The following is a 23,219-nucleotide window of genomic DNA, read 5'->3' as shown; positions in this document are numbered from 1 at the left end:
ACGCTGGTCACGCTCCGCTGATGTGCAGCCATTTTTGAATCAGTTGAACCACTCCTTACTTTGTGTTACATCCATCGCATCTTCTCCAAAAACCTGCTGAATCTTACGAATTGTTTCGCTTTGTTGTTGTTGTCTTCAGTCCTGAGACTGGTTTGATGCAGCTCTCCATGCTACTCTGTCCTGTGCAAGCTTCTTCATCTCCCAGTACCTACTGCAGCCTACATCCTTCTGAATCTGCTTAGTGTATTCATATCTTGGTCTTCCTCTACGATTTTTACCCTCCACACTACCCTCCAATACTAAATTGGTGAACCCTTGATGCCTCAGAACATGCCCTACCAACTGATCCCTTCTTCTGGTCAAGTGCAGTAACTTTGTTCAACATGTTCAGTCATCTTGAGAGAATTGGTAATCCAACGAACATGTATAGCACCTCACACTCAGTGACCCACAGGCAGTGACTGACGCGCTGGAAGGCAGGGACAAAATTCACGCAAGCACATAAAAGTCTCTTCCTTTACTGTGTACAGTAGCGCTGTGCTATCGTCTCTATTTTGCATGGGAAAATCAAAGGTCGGACACTTTTTAGACAGACTTCTTACAATCTACTTCGTCTGCTTCATTTGTTCTTGGTATTTTTCACATCCCTTAGTCTATTTCCCTTGTAAAACAGGTACTTACTATCTTTAATTTGTTCACGCAGCAAACTGGGCAACTCTCATGCAATTATTATTAGCTTCATCATGCAGCTTTTCTTTACCAAGCATGCTTCTGAAAGTGTATTCTTTGCCCAGTTTGGTATGATAACTACCAGGGACTATTTTATCATAAATCACCTTCAGCTGATCACAGAAACCATTTACCATATCTCCATCTGACTTTTCTGTTGGTACATATGTATTCATGACTTCATCTAGTGAAATTTGCCTTTGATACACACAGTACATATTTCATTATGTAGAGTGAAAGCCATAACAGATCTATGTGTATCCTTGGAGACTATAAACCCAACTCAACACTTCCCTTGTCTTTAATCTTTTCCTGAATAATTAGGGAAAATTTGGACTTACGAATCTCATCGCTTCCCTTCCTTTTGATCTGAAATGCAGCAACTCCCATTCCACACCTTGAGAGTCTCTTCTGCAAAACTATTCATGGCTCCTATCTGCAGCAGTGTACATGTGTTATATGTTCTAAATTTATATCCATATTCCTGATCTTCATAAGGACAGAAAAACACTCCTTGTGGAATAATTCATAATGATAGGTGTTTTACAAGGCAAGGGTGTCAACCGTGCATTCAACTCTCAATTTGGAGGGACCAGGCTATCTGGCTCCTCTGCTGGAACCAGTCTGGCTTAGGTACCCCTGCCAGCAGCTACACAGCATAGCCCCCAACTTCATCAGAGCTCATTAGCCTCCCTGTCCAGCAAATGAAGTGCCTTCAACAAAGCCGCACCTCCTGGAGAGATATTGAACATTCACAAAAGCTATAACTTCCAGAAGGGGACATAACACTGGATTTATCCATGGAGTTAATTTGACCATGACATAATAGCCCAGAGTATTTGAATAAATATGAAATTCCCAGCTGTGAAAGTTAACAGACAAATGATTACCAGAAAAATAAGTTATTAAAATGGTGTGATAATTTAGGTCCTGGGTGGAATACAAATAATAGAAGGAGTAAAGTTGACAATTCATGATACACAGTAGGTGCTGACTGGCATATAAATATATAAACAACTGAAAACTTGGCTAACTAAAACAGAACAGGAACCCCCCACCCCACACTATAATGAAACTGCAGTTTGGCTGTCGCGTGTGTGTGCGCGTGCGTTTCTGCCCTCTCATTTACCTGTGTTAATTACCTTTGAAGGCATTGTCAAAAGCTAAAGCACATAAACAAAACTGAAAATGTTGCTATGAACAGCTTAGTTATAAAGTGAGTTTACCGTTTTGACACTATCCACAGCATAGGTGCCACCCTTGAGAAGAGGCAAATATGGAGGGATGGGAGGGGAGGGGAGGTAAAAATTGTTGCAGATAGTAACTTTACCTCCTGTTATCATAACTTTTTTAATTGCTTTATTCAGTTTTTAACTACACAGATGAACATTACACTGTAAAACAGTCAGGTAAAAATGCTACAAAAATATCAATCCTCTTCACATGCAGATCAAATATTGATACATACCTTTAAAATAATGTAAATCTAATAAAGTACTGAATTAAATTGCGTACAGTAAATTTTAATTGGCTAAAACTGTTTTTCATCTAACTGCTTAGAACAAGACACAATATGAACAGAAAATTTAAAGAAAACATTGGCATCCTTAATTTATTTAATCTTTTTGGCAGAATAGTCAAAAACCCAGTATTCATTTACAAATTATTCCAAAATCTGTAGTTTTAAATGACATTTACACCATACTGGATATTCTGATTTTCAGAAAGTAATATTTCTAATAAGACCACGCGATAACAAGCAATCAATGCTTTTAAACATAACACACAATATTTTACACAGAATCAAACATCTTAAACATCTGTGATGACATCGGATCACCATACAAATTATTTGCATCAAACAAAGAGCAAGAATAACAGCATGTACAGGAAGCTTTTCCATCAGATTTAAAACTGATAAACATTTCACAATTTTGTTGAAACTGCTTTTACGTCTACACCACTGACAATGTAATCTTATGATTACATAAATCTCTCGTTTTAGAATACATAACTTCAAAAGGGTACGTGAAAAGTGAGCTACATGCTGTTTTAATTTTCAGCAAATCAGGTGACACTTTCAGTCATTTCATGTAAAATTCAAACAGATATTAAGTGTGAGAAACCACACTTCATGTATAAAATCAGCGAAGGACTCAGGCGTTATATTCAGTCTTAAATGATGATTTGTATATTCTTACATAGCTGCAGTTCCAATGCCTATCACTGAGACTGGAGGACTAAGCAAATGCAACAACTATATACAAGTGCTAAAGTAATATAACAAGATATACATATAAAAATAGTAACAATACCGTTCGTCATCCTTCGTATAGAAGGTATATCACATATTTCATTAGGTGCAGTCATAGGAAATTTAAAACTTGTACTTGAAGTTAACCTTCATCAAATACTGAATATTTACTTGCCCAACATCATATACAATGTATCTGAGAAGTTGTTAAGGAAGAAAATAATAAACAGCAATTGCAATCGACTATACTACACAGGACTTACAAATGATAGGAGATAAATGGCTTTACGTACTTTTTGGCATCAATGTGTTGCAATGTTAATTTTTTTCAAGAATTTTCTTTCCTTCATATGCACTCTACATCTGGCTCGTGAGCTGCCCACTCTTATTTCCCTTAAGTAGCAGTGACTGATAAGGTGAATTTGGTATGGTCATGTTTCTGGCACTATTACTATGGGGGTTTCAAAGAAGTGGACAGACTAATGCGTATACAACCAATGTTCATATTCTGAAAAGACTGTATAATGAGTCACTCTCATCTAACATAACTTTTTTTGTTATGTAGAAATAACCAATACCATGTATACTATCAATTCTTGCATAGGTTGAAATCTATCTCAGCTGTTTCACTTAAAGAATTCATATGATTTTGTATACAATATATATTTCAGGCTACAATGTATAAAAAAGAAATTAATGTGTGACAATCGATAATACTAACAGTTAAAATTACTCTTCTTTTAAAAATATTTGAAATTACAAAATTTGTGGCATGCTTAAAATTCATATTATTAATTGCACAATCTAATGCTAATTATTAAATTCTAGATTGATTTACAAAATAATGATATACTTTAGTGAAGATTTTTCTTTGGTATAGGAAGTCCATAAACTCTTTGGAATAATGTACCGCAGAGTGTAGGTAGTGTTGAGCATGCCTCTGATGGAAGTAGACGTTACCTAAGTTTGTCACCAACAATGTAATTTTTTTTTTTAATGTGGAAAATGTAAAAACTATGTGATGTTGAAAGATGTGACAAAGAATAAAATTCAAGAATAATACAAGCAAATCTTCATCAGTTATTTAGTCATCAGGAACCTACAAAATTGAAATTTCAGCTGGAAGAATGTACTAGACAAGACTGAGCCATCGACGACGACGACAACAACAACAACAACAACAACAACAACAAGAAGAAAATGAAGATGAGTAAAAATTTACCCCATTCATTGACTTCAGGTCATTTCTAATACAAGTCAAGTCAGTCCTCTGCATATATAGAATGGGAACACCTATCAAATATCTCTTCTTACAATGACAAAAGCACTCTGACAACTGTGTCTCATCCCTGTAACTCTTCATATTTTAGTGAAAGCATGTTCAGGAGGGCTACCATCCTGTAATAATTTGTCAGGTAAGATGCTACTATTCTCGACCAGCCCACTGGTTTTGTTTTTATTTGATAATGCAAGATCCAAGGACATCTCACAGGCAGTTAAGAATGCTAACGCTGGCATGTTTCTTCGTACATGAACAAGCCTAATACAGTTAAGGTGTGCCAGGTACCTCGGATGGTCCTCACTAATTATTTTTTCTTCTCATAGCAATACACAGCATCATCATGTTATCACAACTTGCAGTCTTTCTTTGGCAGAAGTTTGTACCATTTCATTACTTCACCAGCTACATTGAGATTGCCATCCTATAAAGACAACACTGCAGGGTGGTTACACGAGTTTTGACCACAGATTATAACTGCAGAACACTGGTTGCACTCACCAGCCCTCCACTCAAGCTTCCTGTGTCTGCCAAACAAATTCTGCCACCAAAGACAGAACTCATTGATATACTCACCTTTTTAGCACTACCCTGGAGGCTCATACAATTTACTGACCACCATGAAAGCAGCAATCCATGGAACAATATGTGAGGGCAAGCACTTCAATGCATAGAAATCACTTTAAAAGATATGTTGGAGAATTGACAGATATTTTCATCAGTGTTAATACCAATCCTCTAATCTAACTCATCCCAAATCACTTTGATAAAAGATATAATTCAAACATGTAGCTAACTCCAAAACCACCAAATGATATAATTTTTCCACGTTAACAACCTATTTATAACTGCTCATTAAAGTTACCACAACACTAAATGCCCTGCTTTGTTGTATATGTTGTAAAGATTGAAGTACAGCATCAGTAAACTTTTCTGATAACAATTTACTAACTACTGTACTCACAGGTATCTATATTATAACACCCCCAAGGTTAATATTACTAAGTGACTACAGTCCAGGAGACATGTCTTTGTTACTGACAGCTTAGCAGTGTTGTTCCATTGCGTAGTGACTGTAGTTAGCCAGCCAATGACAGAATACCATTGAGCAGGTAACACGAGCCACATTGAAATTCTGATGCATGTGCATCCGAAATATACCCGTGAGCATCTCGCATATAATCCGTGCTGTTTCGCCATTGGTTTAAACAGAAGTTCATTTTTGTGGTTTATTTTGTTTTTAGTGTGTATTTGCTTGTTTCATTTCAAATAAAGTCCAGTGAAATTATTAGTGCCAGCCCAACACATGAAGTCATACTGAGAAAGGAAAGAGTGCTACACAGCCACACCCAAAAATTCACGTGTTTAGTGAAGGGTTACTTTGAGAAAGAAAAGGATAATGATAAGCCCTTATTTTCCTGTTGCTCAGGTTAAGAGGACAGCAACTGCATTGAAAGTACTTAGAAAGAACAGCACAGTGCAGATTGTGGCAAGAGTAGCATGACACGACCACATACAGCAGGAAACAAATAGCCAAGGGAGAAGCAAGCAGTGATGACACTGAGAAAGACTACTTGTTACCATATACAGGGTGGTCGATTGATTGTGAGCAGGTCAAATACCTCACAAAATAAGCCATCAAACGAAAAAACTACAAAGAACGAAACTTGTCTAGCTTGAATGGGGAAACCATATGGTGCTATGGTTGGCCCAGTAGATGGCACTGCCATAGGTCAAACGGATATCAACTGTGTTTTTTAAAATAGGAATCCCCATTTTTTATTACATACTCATGTTGTACGTAAAGAAATATGAATGTTTTAGTTAGACCACTTTTTTCACTTTGTGATAGATGGCACTGTAATAGTCACAAACATATGGCTCACAATTTTAGATGAACTGTTGGTAACAGGTAGGTTTTTTAAATTAAAATACAGAACGTAGGTATGTTTGAACATTTTATTTCGGTTGTTCCAATGTGATACATATACCTTTGTGAACTTATCATTTCTCAGAACGCATGCTGTTACAGCATGATTACCTGTAAATACCACATTAATGCAATAAATGCTCAAAATGATTTCCCTCAACCTCAATGCATTTGGCAATATGTGTAACGACATTCCTCTCAACAACGAGTAGTTCGCCTTCCGTACTGTTTGCACATGCATTGACAATGAGCTGACGCATGTTGTCAAGCGTTGTCGGTGGATCACGACAGCAAATTCCTTCAACTTTCCTCACAGAAAGAAATCCGGGGACATCAGATCCGGTGAACGTGGGGGCCATGGTATGGTGCTTCGACAACCAGTCCACCTGTCATGAAATATGCTATTCAATACCGCTTCAACCGCACGTGAGCTATGTGCTGGACATCCATCATGTTGGAAGTACATAGCCATTCTGTCATGCAGTGAAAGATCTTGTAGTAACATCGGTAAAACATTACATAGGAAATCACCATACATTGCACCATTTAGATTGCCATCGATAAAATGGGGGCCAATTATCCTTCGTCCCATAATGCCGCACCGTACATTAACCCGCCAAGGTCGCTGATGTTCCACTTGTCGCACCCACAGTGGATTTTCCGTTGCCCAACAGTGCATATTATGCTGGTTTACGTTACCGCTGTTGTTGAAAGACGCTTCGTCGCTAAATAGAACGCGTGCAAAAAAATCTGTCATCGTCGCGTAATTTCTCGTGTGCCCAGTGGCAGAACTGTACACGACGTTCAAAGTCGTCGCCATGCAATTCCTGGTGCATAGAAATATGGTACAGGTGCAATCGATGTTGATTTAGCATTCTCAACACCGACTTTTTTGAGATTGCCGATTCTCGTGCAATTTGACTGCTACTGATGTGCGGATTAGTCGCAACAACAGGTAAAACACCTACTTGGGCATCATCATTTGTTGCAGGTCGTGGTTGACATTTCACACATGGCTCAACACTTCCTGTTTCCTTAAATAACGTAATTATCACGAACGGTCCGGACACTTGGATGATGTCATCCAGGATAATGAGCAGCATACACAGCACACGCCTGTTGGACATTTTGATCACAACAGCCATGCATCAACGTGATATTGACCTTTTCCGTAATTGGTAAACGGTTCATTTGAACACAGGTAATGTATCATAAAGCAAATACCGTCTACACTGGCGGAATATTACGCGATACCACTTACTTATACATTTGTGACTATTACAGCGCCATCTATCACAAAGCAAAAAAGTGGTCCAACTAGAACCTTCATATTTCTTCACGTACTACACGAATTATGTAACAAAAAATGGGGGTTCCTATTTAGAAAAACAGTTGATATCCATTTGACCTATGGCACCACCATCTAGCAGGCCAACTATAGCGCCATCTGATTTCCCCCCTTCAAGTTAGATGAGTTTCGTTCTTTGTAGTTTTTCATTTGATGCTTATTTCGTCAGGTATTTGTCCCGTTCACTATCAATGGACCACCCAGTATACAGGAAAAGGCAGTCAAGACAGCCCATACTAAGTAAACCCAGAATGAATAAATGTATGCAAGTGCAGTTTTCACCATGTTATAGCAGAAAATATGGTGAATTCCCTGACATTCGCAAGAAATTTGTAACATTTATAGTCACCGAATTATGACATCAAGTGTTTTTTTCTGATGGAGCTATATACTTTTTCTGTGGCATTTGAAAAATGCGTGCTTTCAAGAGAACTTCAATGACATAACATGCACGAGGTGTGTTCAAAAATACAGACCAGAAAAATTCGCATTTTGTGAGAAATGTGAAATAGATGTGAATTCTGTCTCAGAATGAAAACACAGAATTACTTAATAGATGCTGTTTCACAACTAATTGTATCCAGATGAGCTATTTATCAGAGATAGTTTGAAATAAAGTTATTTTCTGCATACAATATCAAAAATTTAAGCCGTTACTGGCATTGTACATCATCTGGCAAAGCCCAATTTGGAAAGATAATGTGCGCAAGAACCTGTTTGTAAAATAAAGTGAACGAATGCAACAATGTATCAATGTGCTCAATGATCTGGTGCCATGTCAACTGTAGAATGGTCTGTTGAAAATACACATTGCTTAACTCAAGTTAGCACTCAGCCATGGGACCTATAATTCTATAAGAAAGAAATATGTACATCTGTTTGTTAGCTAAAGCTCGAAAGATGGTATAACGTGGACAGTTTTAATGTGGCAAGTTAGGTGGCGGATGTTTTGAACTGTAGCTGCATCAAATACCGTTTGAGGTTGGGCCTGAAATGCGTCTGTTAACTTCAACAAGAAATTATGCAGTAGCCATTCCTGTATGCTTTGTGTTGTGTGTTGCTCACTGTTTTCTTTTCTTTTGAAATAAATGATGTGACTAATCCTGGTCCATCACGGATTTTGATTACGACCCATACAACACTAGAAGAAATCAGCGAGCCTTGTGACAGTGTCAGTTCTGCTGTAGGTTGCTGTCCAGATAAATGGAGGCAGGATTTGTTTCCCCGCAATGCTCCTTATTCTCTGGTTAACTTCACTAACCCTTATAGAATCACCGGTTTAGTTATCCAGCATTTATTCTCCAGCTGGGCATTATTACGTGTTTGTACAATGCGTTTTCCGGGTATTCCAAGAATAGAACTTAATTGTCTGCTAACCAGGGACTGTACAACAGGTCCTTAATAGTGTAGTGTTCTGGTAAAAATGTTCTGCCAAAATTTCATTTTCTTTGATACATCGAGAAGATTGTATGTGATCTTTTTTACCTGTTATTCCTGTTAGTTGTTTATTTCCATTCTGGTAGTCTGAATCTATGGATTTCCCTAATAATTATAACAATGCTTACCATTTGCACACCCAGTCAACCACCTAAAAAACAGCAATTGGTATTCATCTCTTTGGTTTTATTCGTCTTAGTTCATATAGCTCCATCCCCTTTTCTCTGCGGGAAAGATTTTTTATTTCTTGATGCAATGGGGATTCCCCTGGCAGACACCTCATGTACACTATGCACGCATTCAAAAATTCAACTCATGATTCGCTCAGAAATCAACTTAGAATGTGTTCCAAATCATATGAGTAATCAATACACCAATGTGCGCAGGATGATAGGCGCTTTGTGAAACAAGGTTTTTCCTTCAAGAACATGAATTTGGCACCCCGTGAAATGCCACTTGGGCAGATAGCCTGGTTTGGTCCTCCCGTAGATCCAGGCCTGGTCGACATTACTGTTCAGGACGTGCATATGTTAAGGTCTGGCCAACCAAAAAATTCAAGTCCAGCTACTAGCAATGCTGTGTTGCAACATTTTATTAGGCCATCTCAAGAATCTGTGAAGCAGGGTGCACGTGAAAGCGGGATTAAGTCAATCAAGTGCATGACATTTTCTGTAGTGGAAAATGTGCACTCTGGGATCATTGCACACCACAAACGAAGACAACCCGGATAAACGATGAGTACTGCAAATGGTCTGAAGGCATGCTACACGAGGATGAATGGTTTGCAGGGATAGTTAATGGGGCACACTTCAAACTGAACATCACTGTAAACCACCACAACTGCGAGCACTGAGCTCCTGAAAATCCTCACATTCACATGGACAAACGGGTTAATCTACCTGGCGTTAATGTGTGATGTGGTCTGTCATTGCTGGTTGTTTTTCAATGAGTTCCTTGCATGGTGGGGGAGTGGTTATGTATGTAAAAAACATTATTCCATTTGAGTCCATAGATGTATCACAGCACTGCACTGAACAGATACTTTAATCTTGTGCAGAGGCAGTTGAATTTAATGAAACTAAACTTATAATTGTTGTTGTTTATAGGCCCCACAACTCTGACTTCAGAACATTTCTGCTCAAGCTACAGAGGGTTCTTGATTTACTTTATAGGAAGTACCAGAAATTAGTTATATGTGGTGACTTCAATATTTATTTTGCATATGATTGTGCAAAAAAAAGGATGTTGGTAGACCTCAAATTCATATGATCTGATGCAGACTGTGTTTTTTTTCCAACTAGGGTGGAAGGAAACAGTAGCACAGCCAATCCAACAGCAATAGAGTTTTTTATACCTTGTCAAGGAATAAGAGTGGCAGGATGTTTATAGTGCTGATAACATAGGTGATAAATATAATGCTTTCCTTAACACATTTCTCATGCTCTTCGAGAGTTGCTTCCCATTAGAGCGCTCTGAAAGGGGTACTAGCAGAACTAGTCACAATCAAGCTACAGTAGCCCAGTACAAACAGTATTGTAATGTGCTTAAAAATGTTATTAGGAAGGCAAAGAGTTTGTGGTATGCAAATAGAATAGCTAATTCACAGGATAAAATTAAAACCATATGAAGTGTCTGGTCAGCAGCACAAGGTCGACGATATAAAGTCAGTTCTAATAAAAGTATTTTTGTTACTTATAAATCAGATACAAGTACAATCATTTTCTGAGAATTGCTGGTGAATTAAAATTAAATAAAAATTTAGTATCTACAGGGAATCATAATGTCCTTGGCAAATGCCTTTCTAAGGCTGATGTCTGAAATACTCTTCTGTGATGCAGACAAGGGGAAGGTTGAGTCAATAATTAAATCACTGAAGACTAAAGACTCTCATAGATATGATGGAGTGCTGCACATGTTAGCCCTGTATTTAGCCATATTTGCAATTTTTCCTTTAGCTCGGGTCAGTTTCCTGAATGATTAACATACTCAGTAGAAAAGCCACTTTATAAAAAAGGGAGACAGGGATAATGTAGATAATTTTAGACCTATTACTATACCATCAGTATTTACGAAGGTTACTGAAAAGGCTAGGTATGTAAGGATAATTGATCATTTGGTATCGCACGATTTGCTATCAAATGTACATGTCAGCTTTAGAAGTCTCAACAACTGAAAATGCTATATTCTCTTTTCTCTCTAAGGTACTGGAAGGAGCGAACAAAATGTTTCGAATGCTATGCATATTTTTGATTTACTTAAGGTGTTTGAGTATGTTGATCACAAAATATTGCTCCAGAAGTTGGACCATTACAGAATACGGGGAGTAGAGCACAATTGGTTCATCTCTTACTTCAGCAACAGACAGCGAAAGGCCATTATTCACAATGTTGAGAATGGCTGTGACGTGGGTTCTGAGTGGGGTACAGTCAAGCAGGGGGTGCCCCAGAGATAAGTGTTGGGGCCACTCCTGTTCCTTATTTATATAAATGATATGCCCTCTAGTATTGTGGGTATATAAAGTATTTCTGTTAGGTGATGACGCTAGCTTGGTAGTAAAGGGTGTTATGTGCAACATTGGCTTGGTTTCGAATAGTGCAGTTCATGACCTAAGTTCATGGCTTGTACAAAATAAACTAATGCTAAATCACAGTACGTCTCAGTTTTTACAGTGTAACACACAATTCAACAAAACCTGACATTTTAATTTCACAGAATGAACATGTGATTAGTGAAACTGAACCATTCAAATTTCTAGGGGTTCAGATAGATAGTACACTGTTATGGAAAGCCCGTGTTCAGGTTCTTGTTCAAAGACTTAATGCTGCTATTTTTACTATTCGAAAGGTATCTGAAGCGAGTGATCGTTCGACACGAAAATTAGTCTACTTTGCTTATTTTCATTCACTTATGTCGTATGGTATTATATTTTGGGGTAACTCTTCTCATTTTAAAAGGATACTTTTGGCTCAGAAATTTTGGGCAATAAGTGGTGTTAAGTTCACAAACTTCTTGTTGACCCCTGTTCAAGAGTCTGGGTATTTTGGCATTGGCCTCTCAATATACATAAATATTCCTTACTGTCATTTCTTGTTAACAATATTAGCTTACCCCCAAGAATAAGCAACTTTCACTCAGTTAATACTCGGCAGACATCAAACCTGCATTTGGATCAGACTTCCTTAACTCTTGTACAGAAAGGTGTGCACTATACTGCTGCATCCATTTTCAAAAAGCTACCACTGTAATTAAAAAATCTTAGCAGTAATCCATGCTCTTTGAAATTGAAACTGACCCTCAAGGGTCACTTTCTATTCCATCAAGGTGTTCCTTGAAAAATTAAGCTGATTCTTGTTATATTGTTGATTGCTTTTACTTAAACTTATGGATTTACTTTTTTCAGACTCTTAAACATTTTATTTTTATCTGTCATTACTTTTATGTCATAATTTCATGCACTGACTTGTTCCATGACTTTGGAGATTTGCTCCTCAATTTGGTCCTACGGAACTTTTCGTGTAAATAAATAAATAAATAAAATTGCACAGTTTACCATAACTGGTGTATCTTGATATGCTGCAAACACTGATCTTACCTGCCGTCTAAGAGGTGTCTGGAAATAAAAGCTTTTATCCACAACAAGATGGTGCTCCGTCTTACAACCACACAAGTCAGAGCCTACTTGGATGAAAATATACCTGGATGATGGAAAGGTTGAAGAGGAGCTGCTGAATACTCACCACGGTCCCCAGGCCCTACAAATATCTTCACTTCTACCTATGGTGGACTTTGAAAAATGAAGTTTATCACCAGAAGCCAGCACTGAACGAGCTACGATAAACCACTGAGGTGTCATGTGCAGCTACTGCACCGGCAACACTGACAGCCATATTTCAGTCAAAAGTTCAGCAGCACTGATGTCATTCGGCTGTTAAAGGCAGTCACTTTGAATGCACAAAATCTTCCTACCCCTGCTCCCCTACGTCCTGCCACATTCAAGAATTTTAACAGTATGTCATTTTATTCCATTAATATTGACTATCAAAGAGTGTCTTACATTTTTCTGGACCCCCTATATGACTATAAGAGCATGATGTATTCCCATTTGATATTGTGTGTAAAGCACTTATCTCTACAGCATTGTGTGAAATACTTACCACCGAAGCACAGAAGACATACCTTGAGAAATATACAACAAGTAATTATCGAAGGATTAAAACCATTAAAATGCAAAGGATACTCATTGTACAACAATGAAACATTCTTCCGAGCAGTTGGGACTCCCTTCCCAACAGGGACGATGACACCATCTGGTCTCACATGCACTTCTTTTGGGTTTGGCTCAGTGCGCCCCAAACCCAATGTGCTGTGTTTGCCAGGAGGAAGTTTCTCTATATAATCAGCCTGTGTTCTTTCGTACCTATAAAACATATGACCATTGGTATACTATGGTATACTAGTACAGCAATTTATTAATATCCATAACTGATAGTTACTGAATATTGAAACTTTATTTTGGTTTCTAATCTCTTCAAGGCTGTGTGCTTGTGTATGATCTTCAATTCACAATCCATTTTCTGCATGACAAACTTTGATTTGACAATATAAATAGCACCAAAAATTAGCACGAAAACACAATCAAATTTGGCAAAAAGTAACAATGAACTTGGCCATGAAATGAAATGATTATTTCCTGTTCCTATTTATAGGTTGTTGTGCTTCTGTTGTAGTAGAAAAGAGCAAACGGTGGAAATGACACCGCTAATTTGGTGGTGATGACTGTTCTAGCCAAGCAGCATCCTGAATGGTAAAGATTATATTATAAGTGCAACTAAGTCATTACGGCTCATCACGACAATCTGAAATTGTTGCTCAAGATGCTAATAACACAGTTTATTTAATCAGTGTGAGTCCAATTAGTGACCCAATACTCTGAAATAGTGGCGTGGCCTATAACACTCTGACTGTGAAGAGTGCTGTGTGTGTGTGTGTGTGTGTGTGTGTGTGTGTGTGTGTGTGTGTGCGCGCGCGCGCGCGCGCGCGCGCAAAAAAGGCCTCACTGGCCGAACCTTATATTGTGGCAGTATTTTTGGTTGGTTGGTTGGTTGGTTGGTTTTGGGGTTTGATGGGGGCTAAACATCGAGGTCATCAGTCCCCTGTTCCAAACAGACATACTTGTAAAAGGCCTGTACAGTAAAAGCGTAACCTCTGCACCCACAGGGAGGGAACACCAAGAGGTACAGAGCTAAAATGAACACCGCAATAACACAAAATAGAGGACACTTAAAATGAGCAGAGCAAATAGTTGACTAGAGTAAAACAGACTACAGTGGTTGATAGATTAGGTAAAAGGTCAACCACTCAACTACAAACGAAGAACCTCCAGCTGGAAAGCGTAGATAGAGGTACCAACACAACTTGTTACCATAAAAGACACTATTTTGGTATCCAAGTCACAATTAAAAATCGCTGGAGTGGGTGTAGCCTGAGAAATCATGCGAGAGCACCCACACTAGAGTGAGTGATAAAACCCAGCTGCATGGATAAAACATAAAACTGAGTCAGCTACAGGGGCATTGTCACCTAGAATTAAAGGACTACCGCAAGGGGGCTAAAAGGGGGCAGTCCATCAGAAGATGGACCACTGTCAGCCCTGCATTACAGCGACACTTGGGCGGGTTCTCATGGCGAAGGAGATAGCTGTGGGTCAACCGCGTATATCCAATTCGGAGACGGCAGAGAACAACTGAGTCCCTAAGCGTGCTCCTCAAGGATGAGTTCCATACGGTCATGGACGACTTTATGATGCAGAGCTTATTTGGCGTGTTCAAGACAGACCATTCAGAGCTCCAGACATCGCGGACCTTGTGATGTAGGGCTGACTGGAGGTCTCTTTCCACGAGACAAAGCTCCAGGGGTGGCGAAATGGTGGCCTGCCTGCCTGGCCAACTGATCGCGACACGTTCGTTTCCTGGAATGCCGATGTGGCCCAGGGGCAACACAAACGTCGCTGAACGACCACACTCAGCGAGAGCAAAAACGGCATCTTGAATACCACGCACCAAAGGGTCCTGAGAAAAACAATGGTCGAGTGCTTGCAATCCACTCAGGGAGTCACTGCATATGACAAATGACTCCCCAGGGCAGGAGGAAAGGTGACCGAGTGCACGATAAAGAGCAACCAGCTCTGCAGTGAAAACACTGCTCCCACAAGGCAGGGAATGCTGCTCAACGTAGTTGCCGTGGAGGAAAGCAAACCCAGTGCGTCCATCGACCACAGAACCATCGGTGTAGACTGCATCTGCATCGCGAAACGAGGCAAGAAGAGCCAGGAATTGTTGACGAAGACTGGCAGGTGGAATGGAGGACTTGGGAGTCGCAGGACAAATCCAAGCAAAGCCTCAAGCGAGGGAGGGACCAAAGAGGGGTAGAGGAAGAGAGGCGGAAGGATGGAGGAAGAGGAAAGGACTCAAGTGACGAGAGAAGGGAACGACGTGGACTGCGATCGGGAGACCCGACCTAGGCCGCCGTTGTGGGGAGGGGAGTGAAGAAGATGGAAAAAGGAGCCTGCAGTTTTGGTGGTCAGGCGAGGCATGGACGCGGGCGATGTATGACACAAGCAACTGTTGGCGGAATCGTAGGGGAGGGATTCCAGCTTCTACAAGAAGGCTAGTCACCGGACTAGTGCGGAAGGCACCTGTCGCCAGTCTGATGCCACAATGGAGAATTGGGTCAAGGATCTGCAATGTTGAAGGTGCAGCTGAGTCGTACACCACACTCCTGTAGTCGAGATGGGACTGGACTAAGGCCTTGTCGAGCTGTAGGAGGGTTGTTCGTGCAGCCCCCCAAACGGTGTGTCTGAGGCAGCGAAGGATGTTGAGGTGGGACCAGCAACGTTGTTTAAGCTTGCGAAGATGAGGTGTCCAAGTGAGCTGAGCATCAAACAGCATGCCAAGAAAGCGATGCATCTCCTCAATATGAAGAAGTTCATTGGCGAGGTAGAGCTCTGGATGGAGGTGGACCGTTCGACGATGACAAATGCATCACTCGGGTCTTATAGGCTGAGAACTGAAAACCATGGTTGGATGCCCAAAAATGTGCCTAACGGATGGCTCCCTGCAGCTGCCCTTCAGTGACACCGATGCTTGGGGAACTGTAATAAAGACAAAAGTCATCGGCATAGAGAGAGGAACAGACCAATGAGCCCACTGCAGCCACAAGACCATTAATCGCCACCAAAAAGAGGGGAACACAGAACCGAGCCCTATGGGACACCGTTCTCCTGAATATGACTTCTTCTTCTTCTTCTTCTTCTTCTTCTTCTTTCTTGGCTCTACAGCTCCTGATGAGCCTTGGCCTCTTCTACAATTTCCTTCCATCTCTCTTGGTCCTTTGCCAATACTCTCCGGTTTCTACAGCCCATCTTCCTAAGATCTTCGATTACTCCATCTTTCCATCTGGCTCTTGGTCAACCACATCCTCTCTGCTCTCCTGGCTTTCCTTGTAATATTCTTTTTGGTACTTCTGTATCAGTCAAGCGAGCCACATGTCCTGCCCACCTCAGTCTGGATGATTTCACTATCTTTCTGATGGGTTGGTCTTTGTATATTGTATACAACTCATGGTTGTATCTCCTCCTCCATCTTCCTCTTTCACAGATTGGGCCGATAATTCGTCTAAGTAACTTTCTTTCAAATGCATCCAGTGTTTCAATATCTTTAGCTGTTAATGTCCAGGCTTCAGAGGCATATGTAAGCACTGGTCGTATAAGTGATTTATACATAGTTAATTTCGTGGTACGAGTCAGGAGCCTTGAGGATAGAAGTCTTGTTAGGGCAAAATAGGCTCTGTTGGCCAGTATTAATCTCTGCTTAATTTCAAAGGAGGTGTCATTTAGATGTGTAACTGTCGAGCCCAGATACTTGAAATGTTCAACTCTCTCAAATGTATAATTGACCATCGTTATTGTATTTGGCATATTTTCTCTATATGCTTTCCCAGATGCCATATATTTTGTTTTTTTGTTCATTAATAATTAACCCCATGTTCCTACTGGCCTGTTCAAGAGCTGTAAATGTCTCTTCCATTGCTTTTTGGGTTCTTGCTATTATATCTATGTCATCTGCATAGGCCAGTATCTGCACCGATTTATAGAAGATCGTTCCTCTGTTCAGAAGGTTTGCGTTGCTCATTGCCTTCTCCAGGGCGGCATTAAAGAGAAGGCATGCCAATGCATCCCCTTGTCGCACTCCATTTTTAATAATGTGTTGGACATCATTCCTCCTATTCTTACACTACCTTGTGTTTCGCTCACTGTCATTCTCACCAGCCTTACCAACTTTCTAGAGATTCCCAGTTCATCTAGAGCTTCATATAACAGCTCTCTATTTATGCTATCATAAGCTGCTTTGAAATCTATAAAGAGGTGATGCGTGCCAATTCCAATTTTTTTTTTTTCGGGATTTGTCTTAAGGTGAATATTTGATCTATGGTCGACTTCCCAGGAAGGAATCCGCATTGGTGCGGCCCCGTCTCCCTCTGTATGGTTGGGAGTATTCTGTCGAATAGTACATCCCAAATTAAGTAGTGTGATCCCTCTGTAATTGCCACACTCCATCTTATCTCCTTTCTTACACATGGGACATATACCCTCTTTCCATTGTTGGGGCATTTTCGCCTCTTCCCCTATTCTGGTGACCATTTTCAGAAGGCTTTGTTCCAGCTCTCTGCCTCCTTGCTTAAACAGTTCTGCTGGAATACCACCTGTCCCTGCCGCCTTGTTGTTTTTCAATTTGTTCATGGCAGCTTTCACTTCTATATTTGGTGGGGTAGTGTAGTTGTCTGGGTCCTCTTCCCCATTGGTGTCTGTTGGGTTCTCTGGTATAGTTATTCTAGTGTTGAGGAGACTATCAAAATACCTGCGCCATCTTTCACATATTTCTTTCCCTTCACTTATTATATTCCCTGTCTCATCTTTTATTAAGCTTGTTTTGCTACCAAAAGGCTTCCGTGACGCATTCACCTCTCTATAGAATTTTCTTATTTCATTTTTGCTTCTCATGAGCTCCATTTCTTTGACACTCGCTTTCATCCATTCTCTCTTTTTTTCTTTAGCGAGTCCTCTTCTCAATACTCCGTTTTTCTTTGTATTCTTCTACTATCCTCCTCGTACAGTGAAATCGCAGTGTCCTTCTATATGCTTTGTTCTTTTCTTCAGTTACTATTTCGCATTCAGTATCAAACCATGATGATCTTACTTGTCTTGTCCCAATTCCAATTATCTCTCTTGCCGATGTCTCCACCGTCTTTTTTATCACTTCCCACTGATCTTCAATATTGTTATATTCTCCAGCGTTTTCCAGAATCCGAGTTATCTTCTCCTGATACTGTTCTCTTACTTCCACTGATTCTAAAGTTGTTGTATTATATTTCTGTGCCCTGGGTCGGTCTCCTTTCACTGCGTTAGATATCCTTGCTCTCACCCGTGCCCATACCAGAAAATGATCTGTATCTATGTTTGGGCCTCTGAGACTCCTCACGTCCAATAGGTCCGATTTGTGTCTCAGATCTATCAACACATGGCTGATCTGGTTTACTGTGTTTCCATACGGTGAGTTCCATGTTCCCTTATGAATTTCCTTATGTGGGAACAGTGTTGATCCTATTACCATATTTCTGGATGCTGCGAACAGTATAAGCCTTGTTCCGTTATTACTTGTTGCGTGTTTGCTGTGGGGGCCAATTATTGGTCTATATATATGTTCTTTCCCCACCTGAGCGTTTAGGTCTCCAGCTACTATTTTAATATCATGCCCTGGGCACTCATCGTATACTCTTTCCAAAGATTCATAGAATACTTCTTTCTCTTCTTCTTCAGATTCTTCTGTTGGTGCATGGGCATTAATTATGGAGCAGGTAAAGAATTTCCCATTTAAACTGAGTGTTGATAATCTTGGACTAATGGGTGTAAACTCTATTACCAAATGCTTTAATTGATGATGTACAACAAATCCTGTCCCCAGCTGGTGATTTCTTTCACTGCAGCTATAGAATTCCTTTTCTAAAACTCCACTCCTTGTCCATCTCATTTCTTGTAGTGCTATTATACTTTCCTTCAGACTAATTATTTGATCCAGCATGACTTTCAGCACTCCTGGTCGATATAGGGATCTCACATTCCAAGTACCAATATATAGATCTGATCTACGCCTTATATTTCTCTTCTTCCTAATTTTCCCTCCTTTATTTACTTGTATTCCATCCTCTTTGTCCTTTTCCATGCTAGGTCTGTCTTTCTTCATCCGCCCAACTTTACTTTGTAGAAGTTTCGCAACAGTTTTTTTTTTACAGAGCGGGCTGTCAACCCTGCGTCCAACCCCTACCAGGGGACGGGTGATTTTTAATCAAGGTTTTCTTCCCTTAACCTTTGGAGATCCAACTCCCGACTGCAAGGCAGCAGTTATTGTTTTGCTAGTTTTGGTCCGCCCCGGGTATTTTATTTCCCCAGTGTCCACCATATCTGGTGAACATTCCCCAATCCGCCACCTGGGAAGGCGCCCGATGGGAGACTAGCAACTCCACACGGGCTCCTGAATATGAGCAGAGCTAAAATAATTGCCAACTCTAACCCGAAAGGAGCGAGTGGAGAGAAAATTCCGTACAAAAATCTGAAGTGGACCCCGTAAGCCCCATTCGTGCAGCATAGCAAGGATATGATGGCGCCAGGTGGTATCGTACACCTTCCGAAGATAAAAGAAAACAGCAACTAGATGTTCTCGCTGAGTAAAAGCTGTACGAATAGCCGATTCTAGTGAGACTAAATTGTCGATTGCTGAGCAGCCCTGACGGAAGCCCCCCTGTTGCTGGGCCAGGAGGCCCCGAGCTTCGAAGACCCACATGACCCACCAACTCACCATCCGTTCCAGGAGTTTGCACATAACGTTGGTAAGGCTGATAGGGCGATAGCTATCAACCACCAGTGGATCTGCACCAGGTTTCAGCACCGTGATGGTAATGCTATCCTGCCAACGAGTTGGGAAAACGCCCTCTGTCCAGATGTGGTTAAACAGGGCGAGTAATTCACCCTTACAGTGCGCTGAGAGATGGCGAAGAAATTGGTTGTGAATTCGGTCTGGACCTGGAGAGGTATTGGGGCAAGCTGTAAGGGCACTTTGGAACTCCCATTTACTAAACGGGGTGGGGGGTGGGGGGGTGGGGGGGAAGCTGGGCGAACAAGGCAGCCAGGTCAGCAAGAGGGACAACCTCATCTGTGGGAAAGTAGAGGGAACAGATGGTAAGCTCCATTCCTGCCTGGATTCGAACAGCCGCAGCCTCGAGAGCTGTGTGAAGTGGCACTGGGGCACTAGGAACAGTAGCAAGAACATAAACACAGACACCGCCAGACAGCCTGTCGTATTCTACGCGGTTCTTATAGTAACCCTGGCAGCCACGGAGGGAGGGGATCCGCCGAACAGGAAACCAGGTTTCCTGTAGGGCCAGACAAGTGGCAGGGAAGCGGCACAAAAGCTGTTTCAACTCAGCAAGGTGGTGGAAAAAACCACGGCAATCCCATTGAAGGATAATGGTATCCAACTGTGAAGACATGAAATAACCTGGGGGGGGATAGGTCACGCCTTAGAAGCGCTCGCTGCCACCGATTGCGAAGTAGCCTGATCAACTTCCATAGGAGCTGCGGGTCAAGCAACATCTAGCTCCGGAGTGGACACTAGATGCTCCACACCGTCTTCAGGTGCAGTGGTGAACTCCTTTTCTGTCTCTATGTACTTCTCCTTTTGCTTTTTCTTCTTTTTGGTACGGTGCCAATTGTCCTTTGGTTTATCAGGCTGGGTGGGCTTTTCCGACCCAGTCTCATGGACCGAGGAAGACTTGGAAGCCCTATGGCCCTCAGGTGGTCGCTTTTTCAGCCACTGGCTGACATCTGGAGGGGCAGCAACCGTGGAAGGGAGGGCACCAAGTGATCCCTTCCACGCGAGGGGAGCCGGAAAAGGCCGGCACTTCTCCGGCGCACAGGTGGGGACTGAAGTCCCCAAAGGAGGAGGGGTTGTTACTCCTGATGTTGAAAACGGGAGCAACGGAAGAGGGTGTTCCCCAACTACCAGGGGGGCAGGAATAGACAGCCGGGCTGGAGGGCCCACAAAAAGTGGCTGAGCTTGGGGGCTCATCACCAGGGATGGTGATATCGAAGCTGCTGCAGCATACGGCAATGTAATGCGCACAGGGTGAAGTCTATTGTACTTGCGTTTAGCCTCTGTGTAAGTGAGCTTGTCCAAGGTCTTATACTCCATTATGTTCCGTTCTTTTTGATTAATCGCTCAGTCTGACGAGCAAGGTGAATGTTTCTGTCCGCAGTTGACACAAACAGGGGGCGGCAAACATGGGACGTTGGGGTGGGAGGCATGTCCACAATCCAGACAGGTAGGGTTGGCGTCACATCTCTATGACATATGCCCAAACCTCCAGCACTTAAAGCAGCGCATGGGAGGGGGGGGACGTAAGGCCTAACATCACATCGATATATCACCACCTTGACCCTCTCGAGCAGGGTGTCACCCTCGAAAGCCAAGATGAAGGCGCTGGTGGCGACCCTACTATCTTTAGGTCCCCTGAAGATACGTCGTACACAGTGGATACCGCGGCGTTCCAGATTTGCACGAAGCTCTTTGTTTGTCTGCAACAACAGGTCACGATGAAAAATAAGTCCCTAAACCATATTCAGCTCTTATGAGGTGTAATGGAGACTGCAACATCACTGAGCTTGTCACAAGCAAGCAATGCCCATGGCTGTGCTGGGGAAGCTGACTGTATGAGGACTACTCCAGATCTCACTTTAGACATGCCCTCAACTTCTCCAAACTTGTCCTCTAAGTTTTCCACAAAAAACTGAGGCTTTGTGGTCAGAAATGAGTCGCCATCTGTTCAGCTGCAAACCAGAAATCGAGGAGAATACGTTTCACCAGGTAATTTAGGCCACCGTTCCTCCCCTGGTGTGGGCAGGGAAGGGAACAATTGGGGGTCATACTTTAAAGCATTGAACTTTCCTTTCTTAGAGACTCGTGCTTGTGTACTATTCGTATTTCTTTTCATGGTGGTCCCAAAAGCAGCTAGGGAAAGTAATGTCCACCCAGACAGAGTCCCACTTGCCTGGGCAAGCCTAATACAACCACAGGGCGGCAGGTTCCCCAAAGGTCGCCCAATAGTAACTGTTCTACCTAAACAGCCATGCGTAGCTTCGATGCGCAGCACACCTTGAGATTGAGGGTTTTTTAATAGAGGTTTACACCATCCTTGCGATCCAGGCAGTTAAGCCAAGATCCCCGGGCCCTGTACCGTACAACGTTCCACCGTCTCGCCTTACGGTGGTCGTTGAAGCACGCTCAGAGCTTACAGTATTGAGGACTGGTGGCGCTTCCCAGTCCCCAGCTCAGGGACTCCAGGGGGGCGCCAAGCCTGTACCCAGCTACTAAATGCTGAGCACCCTGAGGGTGGCAGTATTTTTGTTGTGACTATTTGCGACTCAGCACCTCCGCTACCTATCATCAAAGTAGGCTTACATGAGGAATAGTCTCAACAGCAAGTAATAAGAAAGGCATAGTACTAATGCCTACAGTGAGTACAATTGCAAAATATTAGTAAAGACTGTGCCACAGAGGAAGTTTACAATTCAATTGCTGAATAATTCTAAATCACATCAATGAGAAGATATCAGGAGGATGGTATTAAAGCAATTATAATTATGATAAGTGTACACGAGATACTATTATTGAAAGAAATATTATTTGCACAATTAATTTATGTGGAATATCAATATGAACAGAAATAATACATTGCTGACTGAGAAGAAAATATATCTTTGCTTGCTTGTTGGTATCATTAATGAACAAGACACAGAGTAAAGCTCTCCAATTTTTGTGGCAACAGGAACAAGCAAGAAAATCCGTAACCTTAAAATTTAGCTATCGCTTGGTGTTTTACAACTCATTTTTAAGTATCTTAATGCATAGTCATTTGAGTCATATTCAGAACCAGTGATATAAAGGCTAATCTGTAATTCATGAAAAGAGTTTCGATTGAATATCAATAATAAGATAACTCATTTCCTTTGCAGTTATTTAGGTGTCTAATATTAGACTGACGAGTATCTGTAAATGATAAAAACTATTTTAAGGAGAAGGTAGCAGTGAACAAAGCATCTTTTTTTCGAGTGGCTGGCAGGCCCACACATTGA

General features: G+C 41.4%; 1 protein-coding gene across 1 annotated transcript in view; it reads right to left on the bottom strand.

Moving 5' to 3' along the window:
• Positions 1 to 2,071: 2,071 nt before the first annotated feature.
• Positions 2,072 to 23,219, bottom strand: part of LOC126100419 (poly [ADP-ribose] polymerase) — a 105,639-nt gene continuing 84,491 nt past the window's right edge. The window contains exons 18-19 of the mRNA XM_049911021.1: positions 13,215 to 13,394; positions 2,072 to 3,179 (exon numbers count right to left, since the gene is read on the bottom strand). Coding sequence (XP_049766978.1) covers positions 3,107 to 3,179; positions 13,215 to 13,394 — 253 coding nt within the window. The 3' untranslated portion in view covers positions 2,072 to 3,106. The remainder of the gene's footprint in view (positions 3,180 to 13,214; positions 13,395 to 23,219) is intronic.

Source organism: Schistocerca cancellata, chromosome 9 (genome assembly GCF_023864275.1).
Source record: "Schistocerca cancellata isolate TAMUIC-IGC-003103 chromosome 9, iqSchCanc2.1, whole genome shotgun sequence".
In the NCBI taxonomy this organism is placed as follows: domain Eukaryota; kingdom Metazoa; phylum Arthropoda; class Insecta; order Orthoptera; family Acrididae; genus Schistocerca; species Schistocerca cancellata.
This window is presented reverse-complemented; position numbering and strand designations above follow the sequence as displayed.